This window comes from Phoenix dactylifera, chromosome 6, assembly GCF_009389715.1.
Source record: "Phoenix dactylifera cultivar Barhee BC4 chromosome 6, palm_55x_up_171113_PBpolish2nd_filt_p, whole genome shotgun sequence".
Classification (NCBI taxonomy): domain Eukaryota; kingdom Viridiplantae; phylum Streptophyta; class Magnoliopsida; order Arecales; family Arecaceae; genus Phoenix; species Phoenix dactylifera.
In genome coordinates, this window is record NC_052397.1 from 10027744 (window position 1) to 10041526 (window position 13783).

The window sequence follows — 13783 nt, forward strand, 5'->3', positions numbered from 1 at the left end:
TGATGGGTTGAGCGTCTTATTGAGCTTGTACGTTACTATCTACGTTGTTTTCTCCTTTTGATTTCATGTTTTCCATATCTCTTCTTGCTTCCCACAAACAATGCCAATCTATTGCTGCCAAAACTCGATATGTAGGTTTGAGGAATACCGATCGATTGGCGTGGAAGGAAGAAGTGGTAATCTACACATGTAAGGAAGATAGAAGGTCGCCAGAGCTAATCCAGCTGGAGACTCTTCGGTAAACCTCTAAATCTAATCAAAAATTGTAGCCCTACCTTATTGGTATTCCTGAAAAGTTTATCCTAATGACATTGACCAAATTTAGTTCTCAAATTTTCATCCCTTTCAAAAAGGCATACAACAAACTAATTTTAAACATAATGGCAAAACGGGCCAACATGAGTGATGATAAAAAAAGCCCATAGCATCAAACTGAATTACGATTGTTTCATTTTCAAATATCAGTTAGACTGAAAGAAGGAAATGCAAGCATTGAATGAGAAACAGAGCTACTACCATGCATCTTTTAAGGTAATCTTTTAAACTCAAGCCTTGAAAATTTCTCATCTAGCCTACATGAAGAGCTCATCAATGAACAATTCCAAATGTCCCAGTTATGCTGTTACAACAACTCCATTAAGCATCAACCACCTCCCACCAGTTAGCAAAACATACCATGTTTATTTTTACATTTCACAGACACACATCATTGACTTGAGCTCTATTTTCGCAGTGAATTATGTTCCAGTAATCCATAGAGATCCAAATTCCCAAGAGAATTTAGTGAATAAGCCACTATCTCTATCCTTGTTGTTCCCTCCTTGCTTTAGAGACTAAAACGCCATACTCCTTGAAGCAAATGCTTTCATTCGTTGAGCAGAAGGCTACATGCTCTCTAGAAAAATCTGCTCTCATACATACTAATCTTTTCAATCCTCTGCTACAGCATGTTCCTTCCTGTAGTCACTTATCTGATATTATGGTGGTAACTGCCACCTCCTTTGACAAGCAAAATTGAGCCATTGAGGAATTCCAAGACCATATGTTGATGTGGACCAATGTTTCTTTTGCTTTTCTTTGAAGTTGTTTTATAACACTGTAGGCTCGATATCACGGGCGGAACATAGATGTATTTCCTATGTCCTGCAAAGGCGAGCGTCTGGGAAAATTTTTCTGTGAATTCTTAAAGCGGCGGACTAGGGCATGTTTCTCTTTCTCCCTATGCGAATCCAGCAATCTGTGTTGGTGGTGTTTGATCCTCTGGAAATCTTGATTCAATGTCTTTGAACGGGTTCCAGTGGATGAAGTCGAAGGATGAAAAAGCTCAACCGTTGTTGATTGGAGCTTGATTTGTAGCTCCGACATCTGTTTCTGTAGCTCAGTCACCTTGTGCTCAGAGGCATATGCTCTTTGTTTCCACTCTAGCATCTGCAAAACCACACCATCCTCATAAATTGTTTAGAGGCATAGAAATGAAATTTGAGCAAATCAAGCCAAAAATCCAGTGACGACTAATCAGGCTGTGCACAATTTAATAAAGCATGATTGAGACTGATTTCTATTTTAGTTCATTTCGTACTTTAAAAAAATGGCAGAAACAAATATTCATGAGATGAAGGAAAACCTTACTTGGCTTTGAATGGAGCGCATATCAATGTCCGAGGTAATGGCACGGTGTTGCCAGAGTTCTCTGGATGACTGGAGCTCCTCCATTTCCACCCTAACTTGATCCAACATGCCTTGCATCTCGCTCCACTGCTCAGTCTCTACCCTCACCTGCTCCATTATCCTGCCCACCACCTTGCAGTTGCAACAGTTCCCCGACCCTATCACAGCCCATCTCTTCTCCTCCACCTGCAGTAATAAATACAACAGTCACGTTCTAAAGAGTACAGCTCATAACGAAGAAAAGATGCAATGTTTGAACTATAATGTTGTCATTATCTAGAGCAAGTTTGTTCATCATGTATTATATAGATCAACTAAATCAATGATCGCCACATTGACCATTCAAGTTTCCACAACCCTGTTGAGGTTTAATTTATTGCTTTCCATCTAAAGAGAAAAGGTGTTCACATAGAATATTAATGCATCTTGATTGCAAGTAAGGTACAAGTTATAGATCCTCGTCCTTGGGCGTGCTATTCCTAATAACCAAAGACGTGCAACTAGGATTAAATAGTTAGCTCATGTTTGCAGTTCATATAGTGACCTCACTACATGATATGCTGCAAGTTATTTTGGTGCAGGGAGAAGTATCTTCTCGAGAGACCCATTAAGCAATTATCACATATGAACAAATGACATGCAGATAAAGAAACAGACCTACGATCCTATATGAAGAAATTTTTATGAACACCATGCAGAAGATTAGAATACAAAATTTATATTAAAATAATCTACAAAAAATTGAGGTTTACCTTGAGATATATGAGAAGTCACTCATAATTGTTGTAGGAATATACTGTAGAAGAAAAAAAACACAAGAGTAGCATAGATCTTCGTCTCCTCCTCCTTGATGCCCATCTCCTCAATAGAATGGGTGCCTTTTAGGAATAAAGGAACCTTGATGCCTTATGGTTTCATTATAAATAGATATATAGAAATGGAGTAAGGACCTATACCAATTACCATAATGCTAATGGGTAATTACAGAGTCCATTAACCAATCCAGACCTATACAAATACTCACTACACCACACGACTAAGACAATAGGGCTTAAAATAACCATATGAACACAAAACTAATCCATAATCAACGGGAGCCTACTTTATGAAAAATTCTAATATTCTTCTACTTGAGCGGCATTGATTAAAACTTTAACTTTCAAAAAGAATATATTTATTACATATATATATATAGTTCAAAAATGACTCTCGGGCTAATTTCATCTCATGTGGTCACATATGCAAATATCTTGCATGAACATCATCTTAAGTCAAAATCCGGGCCAACAGAACCACTAACATCGAATCATAGCAGTCTTTATATTATCTATTGACATAAGACCTTTCTATGGTTACAAATGTTAGTAATTTCATCGACATGTCTCTCAATGATGTAGTGCATATAGTATGAACTTTGTAACTTTATATGATCAAAACAAAACATACAAGGTTCATCATCAGTCCACTTTATGGTTTCCAATGAAACCCTTTTATGCATTCAAATGAAACCTGCTACACTTACAATAGTTTTAAGATTATGTCATAATTTCACATTGATGTCTCAAAATGAATCATGTTATCAATTATAACATAAGCAAAACCTTTATGCTTAATACTTTCATCTAAATAATATTTACAAACAACCATATGCATACAAATATATGATATTCTAATATGAAAATAATGAAAAAATACTCTATTGCATCCAAAAAATATTTTACCAAGCAATGCTCTCACTAACCAAACACATCAAAAGACTCCAATAGGCCCATGTTTTCAATATGCTTAACAAACACATCAGATCTAAATGTTTTGGTCAAAGGTCTGCCAACATTGCATCAGTCTCTATGTGTTAAATTATAATATCTTCCTTTCAACCAAATCTCTGACTATCAGATATTTTATCTCTATACATTTAGAGTTGCTGGAACTCTTTGTTCTTTGAAAAGACACAGCTACACTATTATCACAATAAATCTTAAGTGGTTTCAAGATGAAATCAATAATTATAAGTACTTAATAAAGTTTCTCAACTAGATAGCATGGGTTGCAGCACTGTAACATGCCACAAACTCTACCTAAATGGTGGAAGATGCCACAAGAGTCTGTTTTATACTTTTCCAAAAAATTGTAACTCGAGTCATTATAAAAATATAAGAAAAATAGATTTCATATCATCCATGCAACCAGCAAAATTAGAATCATAATATCCAGTTACCTCAAAATGATCAAACCTTCTATAAGCCAATATAAACTTTTTGAATTTCTATGAATACCTCATAACCTTTTTAGTTGCCTTCCAATGCTCTATACCCAGATTTGCCATATAACTATAAGTACACTAACAACATATGCTATATTCGATCTGGTATAGACTTGTACATATATTAAACTATCCACAACACTAAAAAAGACACAATCTTCATGGATTCTCTTTTTACATCATTTTTAGGATACTTGCTTATGCTAAATTTATCTCCTTTGACCATAAGTACATCTCAAGGTTTGCAATTATGCATATCAAATCTACTTAGTACACGATTAAGGTAAGCTCTCTAAGACAACCCCAATACAACACAGGCTCTATTTATGTAAATCTCAATACCAAGTACAAATGAAGCTTCTCCAACATCCTGCATACCAAAAACCTTAGATAACATATGTTTAGTCTCGTGCAATTACCCAGAGTCATTATTGGCAAGCAAAACATCATCCATATATAAGACAAAAAAGATAAATTTACTCCTACTGATCATAAGAAATATATATTGATTCACTTTATTTTCCACGATTCCAAGAGAACTCACAATCTTATTAAACTTAAGATGTCATTACCCCGGTACCTGCTTAAGATCATAGATTGATTTCTTAAGCCTGCACACCATATATTCTTTTCCACTCTCAATAAAATCTTCATGTAGAGTTCTTTATCAAGATCACCATTGAGAAAAGCTGTCTTAACATCCATCTAATTAAGCTCTAGGTCAAAATAGGCTACTAGGCCGTGATTACCGGAAAGAATCCCTTCCTCTTTTATGTGAAACCTTTTGCAACAAGTCTGGCCTTGTAGCATTCAATATTACCATTAGAGTCTTTCTTGATTTTAAATACCCATTCACATCTTATAGACTTAAACCCTTTAGGTAATTCCACCAAATTCCATACTCCATTTTTAACCATGGAATGCATCTCATCACGTATAACTTCAAGCCACTTATCTGACTAGGGACATCAATAGCCTGATCATATGAGACTGGATCAACCACGTGACTAATGTCATAGTCATTCTCACCTAAATCGAACACATGGACATTAGGAATGGCAGATCTCTTCTCTATGTGATCTCCTTACTAGTATTTAATTAACTAGGTGTAGATATGCTATAATTGGTTCACCTGTCTGCTGTTGCTCTCCTATTGTCCTTCCAACAAGATGAAATATGATCTTTGCTTGGACAATAGAAATAGAAATAATAACCTATCTTTCCTCTAATGTCACCTCTCTAATATAGGAGCATCTACAATCATCCATATCAGGCTCTACACCTAGCATGGATAGACTCAATAATCTTTGTACCTCTATTATGACAATAGAATTTGTATTCTTTAAAATTATCTAGATAGTCAATGAAATGATGACGAGTGGCTCTAGATCCAAATTTATTCTCTGATAGATTATAACCCTTGATTTCTGCAGGGCAACCCCAAATATAAAAGTGATTAATATTACATTTCTTGCCAACCCACAACTCAAAATGTGTCTTGGAAACTACCTTACTAGAAACCCTATTCAAGATGTAGATTGTGGTCATTAGGGCCTCACCCTAGAGATATCCTAGTAAATTGTACCCACTCATTATGCTTCCAATCATTTTCTTGAAAGTATGATTATGCTTCTCAACCATACTATTTTACTCAAGAGTTTTAAGCATAGTGTATTGAGCAACTATCCCACCTGCAATTATTTGGCAAATGGTCCTATTTGTTGGCCAAATTTTTACCATATTGATCATAATATTCACCACCACAATTAGATCTCACCACCTTAATTATCTTTACTATACTGCTTTCAACCACAGTTTTAAAGATCTTAAATTTATTAAGTGTTTTGAATTTTTTTTTAAGAAGATAGACATATCCATAGTGACAAAAGTCATCAATGAAGGTGATAAAATAGCTATTACCACAAATAGAAAGATCTAGGGTCCACTAATACCAATATGAATGAGTTTTAAAAGTTCTTTACTTCATTTGAACTCCTTTCTTTTAGTTTTAACAAATTTGCCCCCAAGATAATCAACACAATTGTAAAAGTCACAAAAGTTGAGTGAAGGCAGAATTCCATCATCAATTAAACCTTTAGATCATCTCTTTAGAAATGGGACACAATCGATTATGCCACAACATAGAGAGGATTTATTCTTAGCCAATCATCTTTTAGGAATAATACCATCTACACGCATAGTTTTCTCTTCTCTAGCTAACTCTTATGCTTAAAACATTCAGATTTCTTATGACCCTTCTTTTTATAGAAGAAGCACTTGAGAAATTTCTTAATAGCAGCTTGTGGACCTTCAAGATTCAAATTTCTATGAATAGAAATTGTGAATTTAACAATCTCATTTGGAACCATTATCCCTTTTCTTATTATGTGGGACCCTTAGGGTGTCACTAATACACCACTTCAGCACTCTCACCTTTTCTCTAAGATTTTTTTCTTCCTCTTGAACACAAACATAAATAAGTTCAGTCACATTCCATTTATCCCGCTATGCGTTAAATGTAGTTTTAAGTTGACTAAATTATGCAAAAAGAGAATTAAGAGCTTGATGGACAAGAAAATATTAGAGATGAGGATCTCAAGACTACTAAGCTTGGATGTGCTACACTCTAATTTCATGATGTAAGCCCTAACACCACCAATACCTTCATACCTCATATTGATTAATCTATCTATTAGCTCTCTAGCCTCAGTCTTATTAGATTCTATATGCCTCTTACTTATGGCATCAAAGAATTGCTTAGCATTATCATTGTCAAGTATAGCATTTAGAATAAAATCAGATATAGACCTTTTTATGATCATTAGGCTAAGACAATCAACTCTCTCCCACTTTTTATTAGCAGCTTTTTATTTTGGAGTACTCTCACTAATAAGCTGAGATAGAGAATCATCACGTAGTGCAATATCCAAATCCATCAAATCCAACACTAGCTCAATATCATGTTTCCATCCTTTGTAGTTTGTTCCAGTCAGAGTTTTAATAGTAGTAGTAGTGTTATTCACAACAAAGGTGCTAACTGCAAAATAACCTTTGTGTAATTAATGGACAAATATAGGCAGCCAATATGCTTGAAAATACTTATAAGTATTATTGCAAAAAAGAAAAATATTTATGCACTTAAAGTGCTCTCTCTAATATATAGTGGAATCAACTAGTAATGTATCATCAATTTTTGGAGGTCCATCTATTTTGGCAGAATGGATCTCTAGACTACGCACACTCACTGGTCAAAAATATTCCACTTCAGAATTATAACACATAATAAACCTCCTCTGGGTGGATAATTATTGCAATAATTTAACAACACGTCTCAATCCTTTGAAATACTAAAATAGAGAGATCCTGAAAATCTCAGTGAATAGGTCACTTTGGTTCATTCATTGAAATCCACAACTCTCCAAATCAAGAATCAACCAACCATGCCCATAAATCCATTCATGAACCTTGATGCACCAATAACATGCAAGCTATCAAGAATTAACATGACTCTCAATTCCTTAAAACACCAAACAGAGGCATGCTACAAATCTCAATAAATAGGCCACTTTGGTGGTCACCATCTATTGAAACTGCCAACCCTCCAAATTAGGGATCAACCATCCATGACCATAAATCCATTTATTAATCTTGATGCACCAATAACATGCATTCTATCAAAAATTAACATGTCTCTCAATCTTTTGAAACACCAAACATAGGGATCCTACAAATCTCAGTGAATAAGCCACTTTGTTTGTCACCGCCTATTGAAACCAACCACCCTCCAAATTAAGGATTAACTAGTCATGTCCATAAATCCATTCATTAACCTTAATGCACTAAAAGCATTAAAATTATCAAATATGCCGTTACTCAAAATATATCATTATTAAAACCAAATGTGAGAGTGCACAAAATTTACAATAGCATATTTAAGAACTTTTATCTATTGAAATTATATTATAGGGACCATAATGCAATTATCAAAGGATCTTTATAGATTTATTATGGGGACAAAATAATGATCAAGGGAACTTTATGTAATAAAGTTCTATTATAGGGATCAAAATGCAATTATCCAGGGACCTTTATAGTATAAAACACTTATTCAAGGACTAAATCTTGAATTTTTTATTTATTATTATTTATTTATCTTTGGGCTAATTGGGTTTGGATTTTGGGTCAAAACTTAATAACCCTTTCTTATTCCTCTCAATCGAGCAGAGCAAAAGTGGGCCAAAATCGAGAGCCTCTTATGCCTAATCTTAGCCTGATGGCCGCCAAAGATCCCTCTTTGATGAACCGCTAGCCTCTATCCATTCATCAATAGCCAGCATCCCGTCATTGAGGGGTAAAACTGCTGGTAAAATCAGAATCTGATGATTTCCCTCTTTCAGAAAAATTGGGTTCCTACGGCCCCAATCGGCAGGAAACCAACTGCTACCGGCCCTTAAAGCCCGATGTCGACGTTGTTGGTTATCGGCATCAAGTCCACCTTTATTGGATTTTTTTTTTCTTCTCCTTGAGTCCAGATGGAAAAAAGGGGCCATGACGTTCAACATGACGACTCGCCGGAAATTGCTGTCCGCCCACCCAGGTAGCAACTAGAGAGTCATCCTATCACCACAATGGGATGAGGAGAAGGGCACGACAACAAGAAAACCATAAGCATCATTGTTTCTCTTCTTCTTGATGTTTCTTTTTTTCTCAATTCGGATAGAGAAAAAAGGCATCCCTTGGACGTCCGATGTGGTGGCTTGACAAGGCTCACCGTCGGCCTATCCCAAACAGCTAGAGATCCATCGTGCTACCATGATAGAAGAAGGAGGGCATGAAGGTGGAAGAACTATAGCTATACCATCATGCTCCTTCGTTTCTTTCTTACGCCCCTTTATCTCTTTTTTTTAATTATTATTTCGATTGTAATCTTCTACAAAATTCAATTCTCACACCAAATATAAGATTTATTTATGGACACCACATAGGAGATTAGAATACAAAAAATCGAGGTATATCTTGAGATCCTTGAGAAGCCATTGATAATCATTGTAGTAGTATCTTGGAAAAATTAAATATAAGAATAGGGCGGATTTTCCTCTCCTCCTCCTCCTTAATGCCAGCCTCTTCAATCGAATAAGTATCACCTTAGAATATAGAAATTTTGATGCTCTAAGGTTTCACCGCAAATAGATATATATAAAAATAAAATAGGGACCTAGCCCAATTAGTATAATGTTAATGGGTCCATCCATTAAAGAGCTCATTAATCAATCCAGAACTATACTAATACTCGCTACACCACATAACTAAGACAGTAGGACCCAAAATAATCATATGACCACAAAATTAATTCTAGGCTCCTTAAATGTTCATTTGAATGACAAGTTAGCCCCGTATAACACGTACTACAATAATAAAAGTAGTCCATAATCAACGAAACCATCTTATGAGAAATTCCAATACTATATCCTAATAATCTGTTCAAGTATGACAGGAAGCGATTTAGATTGCTATATATAGAGATTGCAATAGAAGATTGGATAGAGAGTGGACAGGGCATGGGCATAGGATCTCATCCACAGGCCCCATTATCCATGCGTGCTACATATGGCGATCTAAAGCGCTTCAAAAAAGATGATTTGCTATTGCAAATTAAATTATGAGAAGAAAAGCAAGTTACACTGGCACCATGTTTTTTGTTTTAAAAATATGATTTCGACATTGATAGTCAGAGGATAAAAAAGGGTGGTGAAACTATGAATGCCAGCGCAGGGACCATACCAACTACGAGTCGATCAGAGGCAACCCATGCCAAAATTTAAACGTAAAGAGAGCACTAAATGACCACATGTAATGCATCCAAGGCTTTCCACACGAGAGGCAACATTTACTCTCCTGGAGAGTGCATCGTTTGGGGAATTATGAGCCTGAGCAATGGTAGGTCACACAGAGGCGTCGGGCAGTACTGGTATAGTTGCTGACAGCTGACAGAGAATGCCACATCTGTCTCAGCCAATCAAAGGAATCACTTTCATCTCATACAAACCTTAGCACGAAGCGTAACGCTTGGCTCAATTCTTTTTGTTTTCTTGATGGAAGTCTTGAATATCAATTCAAGCAAGTGCAAACTCCACCAACCTCAGGGGACAAAATCTGAGCCAAGTTCCAAGCTGCCGATGAAATAAGTAAACCCAGACATTGCTCAAGAATTACATGCCCATGCATGCGCGTGCCATCGGCAAGCCAGCCTGGCACGTATAACTAAGATGTATATAAATGCATTACGTAAAATATCACAAATATAGTGTATTGGTAAACTAAATCCAGTTTTTAACAGAAGTAAGAATTAGTGACATTTTGGGAAATTATCCCTTCAACCACCTGCTACTTGCATATCGTTGAAGCTTTTTTTTTTTTTTTCTTCTACTGCACAATCATGACTAACGTGAGGGACGATTTGTTACCAAAAGAGGGAAAAAGTCCCAAAGCTAGTATGATCAGCCTGATTTCAACCCAAGGTCAGTTGGGGCCCATCAGTAATGTTCAGTAATGCGCACTTATTGTGAACCAACTTCAGGCCGGCAACCTGCCCAATGTGCATTCATAACTGGCACAGATAAATAATTTTAGACCATGGTCCACACAAAATACCTGTCACACCATTATGAACTTTTCTGGAAAGATCGCAAGCCAACAAATATTTAGAAGCCCAACTGCTGTTACTAATCATCTGAATCCCAAAAAACAAATCCAAATCCAAAATCTTTTATTTTAGTTATAGATTCCCCAAGATAATCTGCGTATTTATTGGACTCAAGGACTGGAGTGACAATAACGACTAATTAAGTCCAGGAACTCTTTGATGATTTCGTAGAATCTCAAAGCTTCAATATGTTTTTTTTTTTTTCCCTTCCAAACGGTGGAGACGGCTGCCATGTCTGAGTAATGCAGGGTCATCTCTACATGTCATACCTTTTAAGGGCTCGTGTAACAGATTTTCACTTGCACAAGTTTCAGTGCTCACTTGATTACTAAACCAGAAAACTTTTTCATTTTTTTTTATTTTTCAGTCCACTTGATCATATACTCTTCCACTTGAGACACTTGCCCAAAAAGAACAAGGGCCTGAGCTCAGGTTGCCAAACTTTTTAGGCCTAGGACAGGCCAAGGGCCCAAACCAACTTGTCACCCAAAGTATTATTTTTGTGGCAATGAGGGCTGAGCCATGGCCATTAGCACCTAGATGGAAAAGCTTCGGAGCCACTTCAGACTTATTTTATGCCGTGGAATAGTTGACCAGGGTAACTAAGTCAACGACATCCACATGCCAAAGCCTTCCAAATTTAAAACATTCGCGGTATATTATTTGATAAAGAAATTTAAATTAAGCAGTTTTGAATTGTTTGTACCTGCTGCTGCTGCGGCTGTTGCTGGTAGTGGGTGTGTGCCTTTTCTGCCATTTCCGTATAATCGATCACTCTTTGGCCACTGGTCTTCACGCTGTCGCTGCTGCCGGCGGTGGAGTGAGAGTAGTAGAAGTTAGTAGAAAGCAAGCACCCGTACTCCTCTATCCTCTCCCACATCCCTTTGGACAACCCCTCCATTCTTGTCTTCAGCATCTCCATCTTCTGTTTCCCAATCCAAAAGAAAGGCAAGAAAAACAAAATTATAGTAAGAATTATTACCAAAAAAATAATCAAAAACTGCAGAGAGCAGCATTACATCGAGAAACCGGCAACGACGATCGGATTGGAGAGGAGAGTTTTTGTTATCGTATTTCTCTTCGGCAGCGATCTCTCGGATTTCCCTAACGCTGGTCTCATCCGGCATCTTCTCCAGCCGCCGCCGGAGGACTGATGCTTGCCGGTCGAAGTTACGCCGGCAGCTCCTCGGCAGCTCCCTGAAGCTCTCAATGCCTCTCCTCCTACCACTCCTTTCCAGCTGCAACTCCTCCAGCTTCTCCTCCAGCTCCTCGATCTCCTCCTCCAACGCTGCCTCCACGCTCTCACTCCCATTAATCTTGTTCCTCCCCTGATCAAAACGACAGGAAGTTTTCAAATAATAAAGAACGGAAGAGATCTCAGAACCCGGCCAGGTTATATATAGATTGAAATGAGTACCGAAATGAGGGTCTCCATGGCGGATCTCAAGGCGGCCTCCATCTGAGATCGATTCCTCTCCAGCTTCCGCAGCGCCATAGCCCTCTCCATCCGAAGAAAGTTGCACTCCGCCCGGAGGATCTCCGCCTGGAATCTCCACCTCTCCTCCCCGGAGTCCCCGCCGCTCTCGCCCGACAAGGCCGCCACCTCCACCTTCGCCCTCCGCTCGGAATGACCACCAGAGAGCGACCTCTCCTCGTCTAGAAGAGCTCCCAAGTTCCTGCCGGACCCCGGCGGTAACCTCGTCGTCGGCCGCACCTTAGACGCCGGCGCCTTTGGGGGCCCGGACAGCCTGGACCGCCGTGGCAGATGGATGATCCTCGGCGTCGGCACCGGCGGCGGATGCCACTTGCCTCGCCTCGTCGCCATCGCTTTCCGCAAGTGGAAAGAAAAGAAGCGATCTTCCGGGAAGTGGGTTTCGAAATGAAAAGGACGGGGAAAGCGAGAGTTGGAGGAGAAAATGGCCGGAGAAAAGATCACAGAGAGGGAGGGCCAAGGCGCGTGTCTCCTTTTCTGGGAAAAGAAGACGATTTTAAAAGGATCTCAACCGCACTTCCCATGATGGCCGCATCACCCCCATTTTCAATCATGTCCATCCATCGACGATCCAATGATTGACACGTCCAATCGTTGGGCCCATCAAATCAACGTCCGGTGATCGACAAAATGCCGATCATGGGAAGCGCGGTGTCATCGTGATTAAAGAAATGGTGTAGGGGCAAATTCGGAAGCATCGAAGGTTCATGATCGTGTCTCGGTACTTCATGCAGGGTCCAGTGGACGTGCGCACTGCATCGGCTAATGAGGTATTGACACGTGGCAAGAAGGCAACGACCCGGAACCTTAAGATTCGCGCTCCCTCTCCCGCTTGTTGTTTTGCCGCAGGGGGAGGGGGCAGCAATTAATGGTATGGTATCCGTGCCGTGGAAGGCTGTTCGTTAATTAACCATTCATTTCAAACTGGAAGGAAAGTAAGAAGTAAAGAGTATGTGATATATTTACCAAAAATGGGTATAAGATGTTATTTGGGTTTTAAGATAAATATGGCCATTTGGTTCAACATCTGTCCGCGGCGTTCTCTCGATCGGCACGAGATGCTTGTGCTGGTCACGGTGAAGCCGAGGCAGCTTTAATTACTTAATAAATGGGAGAGCCATTCAAATCGGAGGAGGAGAGATGATGACTAGTAAAATTGTACGCAGTTATTGCATTTAAAAACTAGGCTATCCGAGTTCCAAAGAGGAGTGTACTGTACCTGACGATAGAACACTTTACCCGAGTGCCACATGTCGAGTGGCCAATGTCCCCTTATGGAATAAAAATTCTCTGAAGCGCGAATCTGGGAAGATAATATGAAACGGGCTTTTTTTTTTTTTTTAGCATCCACCTTAAAATGAAAATTCAAGAGCCTAAAAGATTGTACTTTTCATACCAATAATATCCATCCATTTTATTATTGAAAAATAGAATCGTTCCAATAAAATCCAAGCATGTGCAGAGAGAGACCGTGAGACTGATTGTCTGCTCGGATCGTTCTTCCTTATCAAACTATTTCTCTTTTATCAATAAGAATTTTTTTCTCTAAATCTTTTTTCCCTCTTTTCAGCCCCTCTCTTTCTTAGTATCTTTGCACCTAAGAGTTGATGAAATTCAAGAAATCGCATGTAAATAACTTCATATATTAGGTGAAGCT

General features: G+C 38.4%; 1 protein-coding gene across 1 annotated transcript; it reads right to left on the reverse strand.

Moving 5' to 3' along the window:
* Positions 1 to 524: 524 nt before the first annotated feature.
* Positions 525 to 12590, reverse strand: LOC103715736 (myosin heavy chain, embryonic smooth muscle isoform-like). The gene is made up of 5 exons (XM_008803473.4): positions 12052 to 12590; positions 11654 to 11962; positions 11341 to 11559; positions 1630 to 1854; positions 525 to 1428 (listed from the first exon to the last, which is right to left on the reverse strand). Exons 1-5 carry the CDS (start codon positions 12457 to 12459, stop codon positions 1111 to 1113), a joined length of 1479 nt encoding a protein of 492 aa, XP_008801695.2. The 5' UTR covers positions 12460 to 12590; the 3' UTR covers positions 525 to 1110.
* Between the last annotated feature and the right edge of the window lie 1193 nt (positions 12591 to 13783).

What these genes read in the sequence shown, in the direction of transcription:
- LOC103715736 (XM_008803473.4), bottom strand. Translation starts at nt 12,459, where the DNA reads ATGGCGACGAGGCGAGGCAAGTGGCATCCGCCGCCGGTGCCGACGCCG. An exon ending in GTCGTTGCCGGTTTCTCGAT is followed by an intron (nt 11,560 to 11,653) that starts GTAATGCTGCTC and finishes ATTGGGAAACAG; the next exon opens with AAGATGGAGATGCTGAAGAC. An exon ending in TGCGCTCCATTCAAAGCCAA is followed by an intron (nt 1,429 to 1,629) that starts GTAAGGTTTTCC and finishes GTGGTTTTGCAG; the next exon opens with ATGCTAGAGTGGAAACAAAG.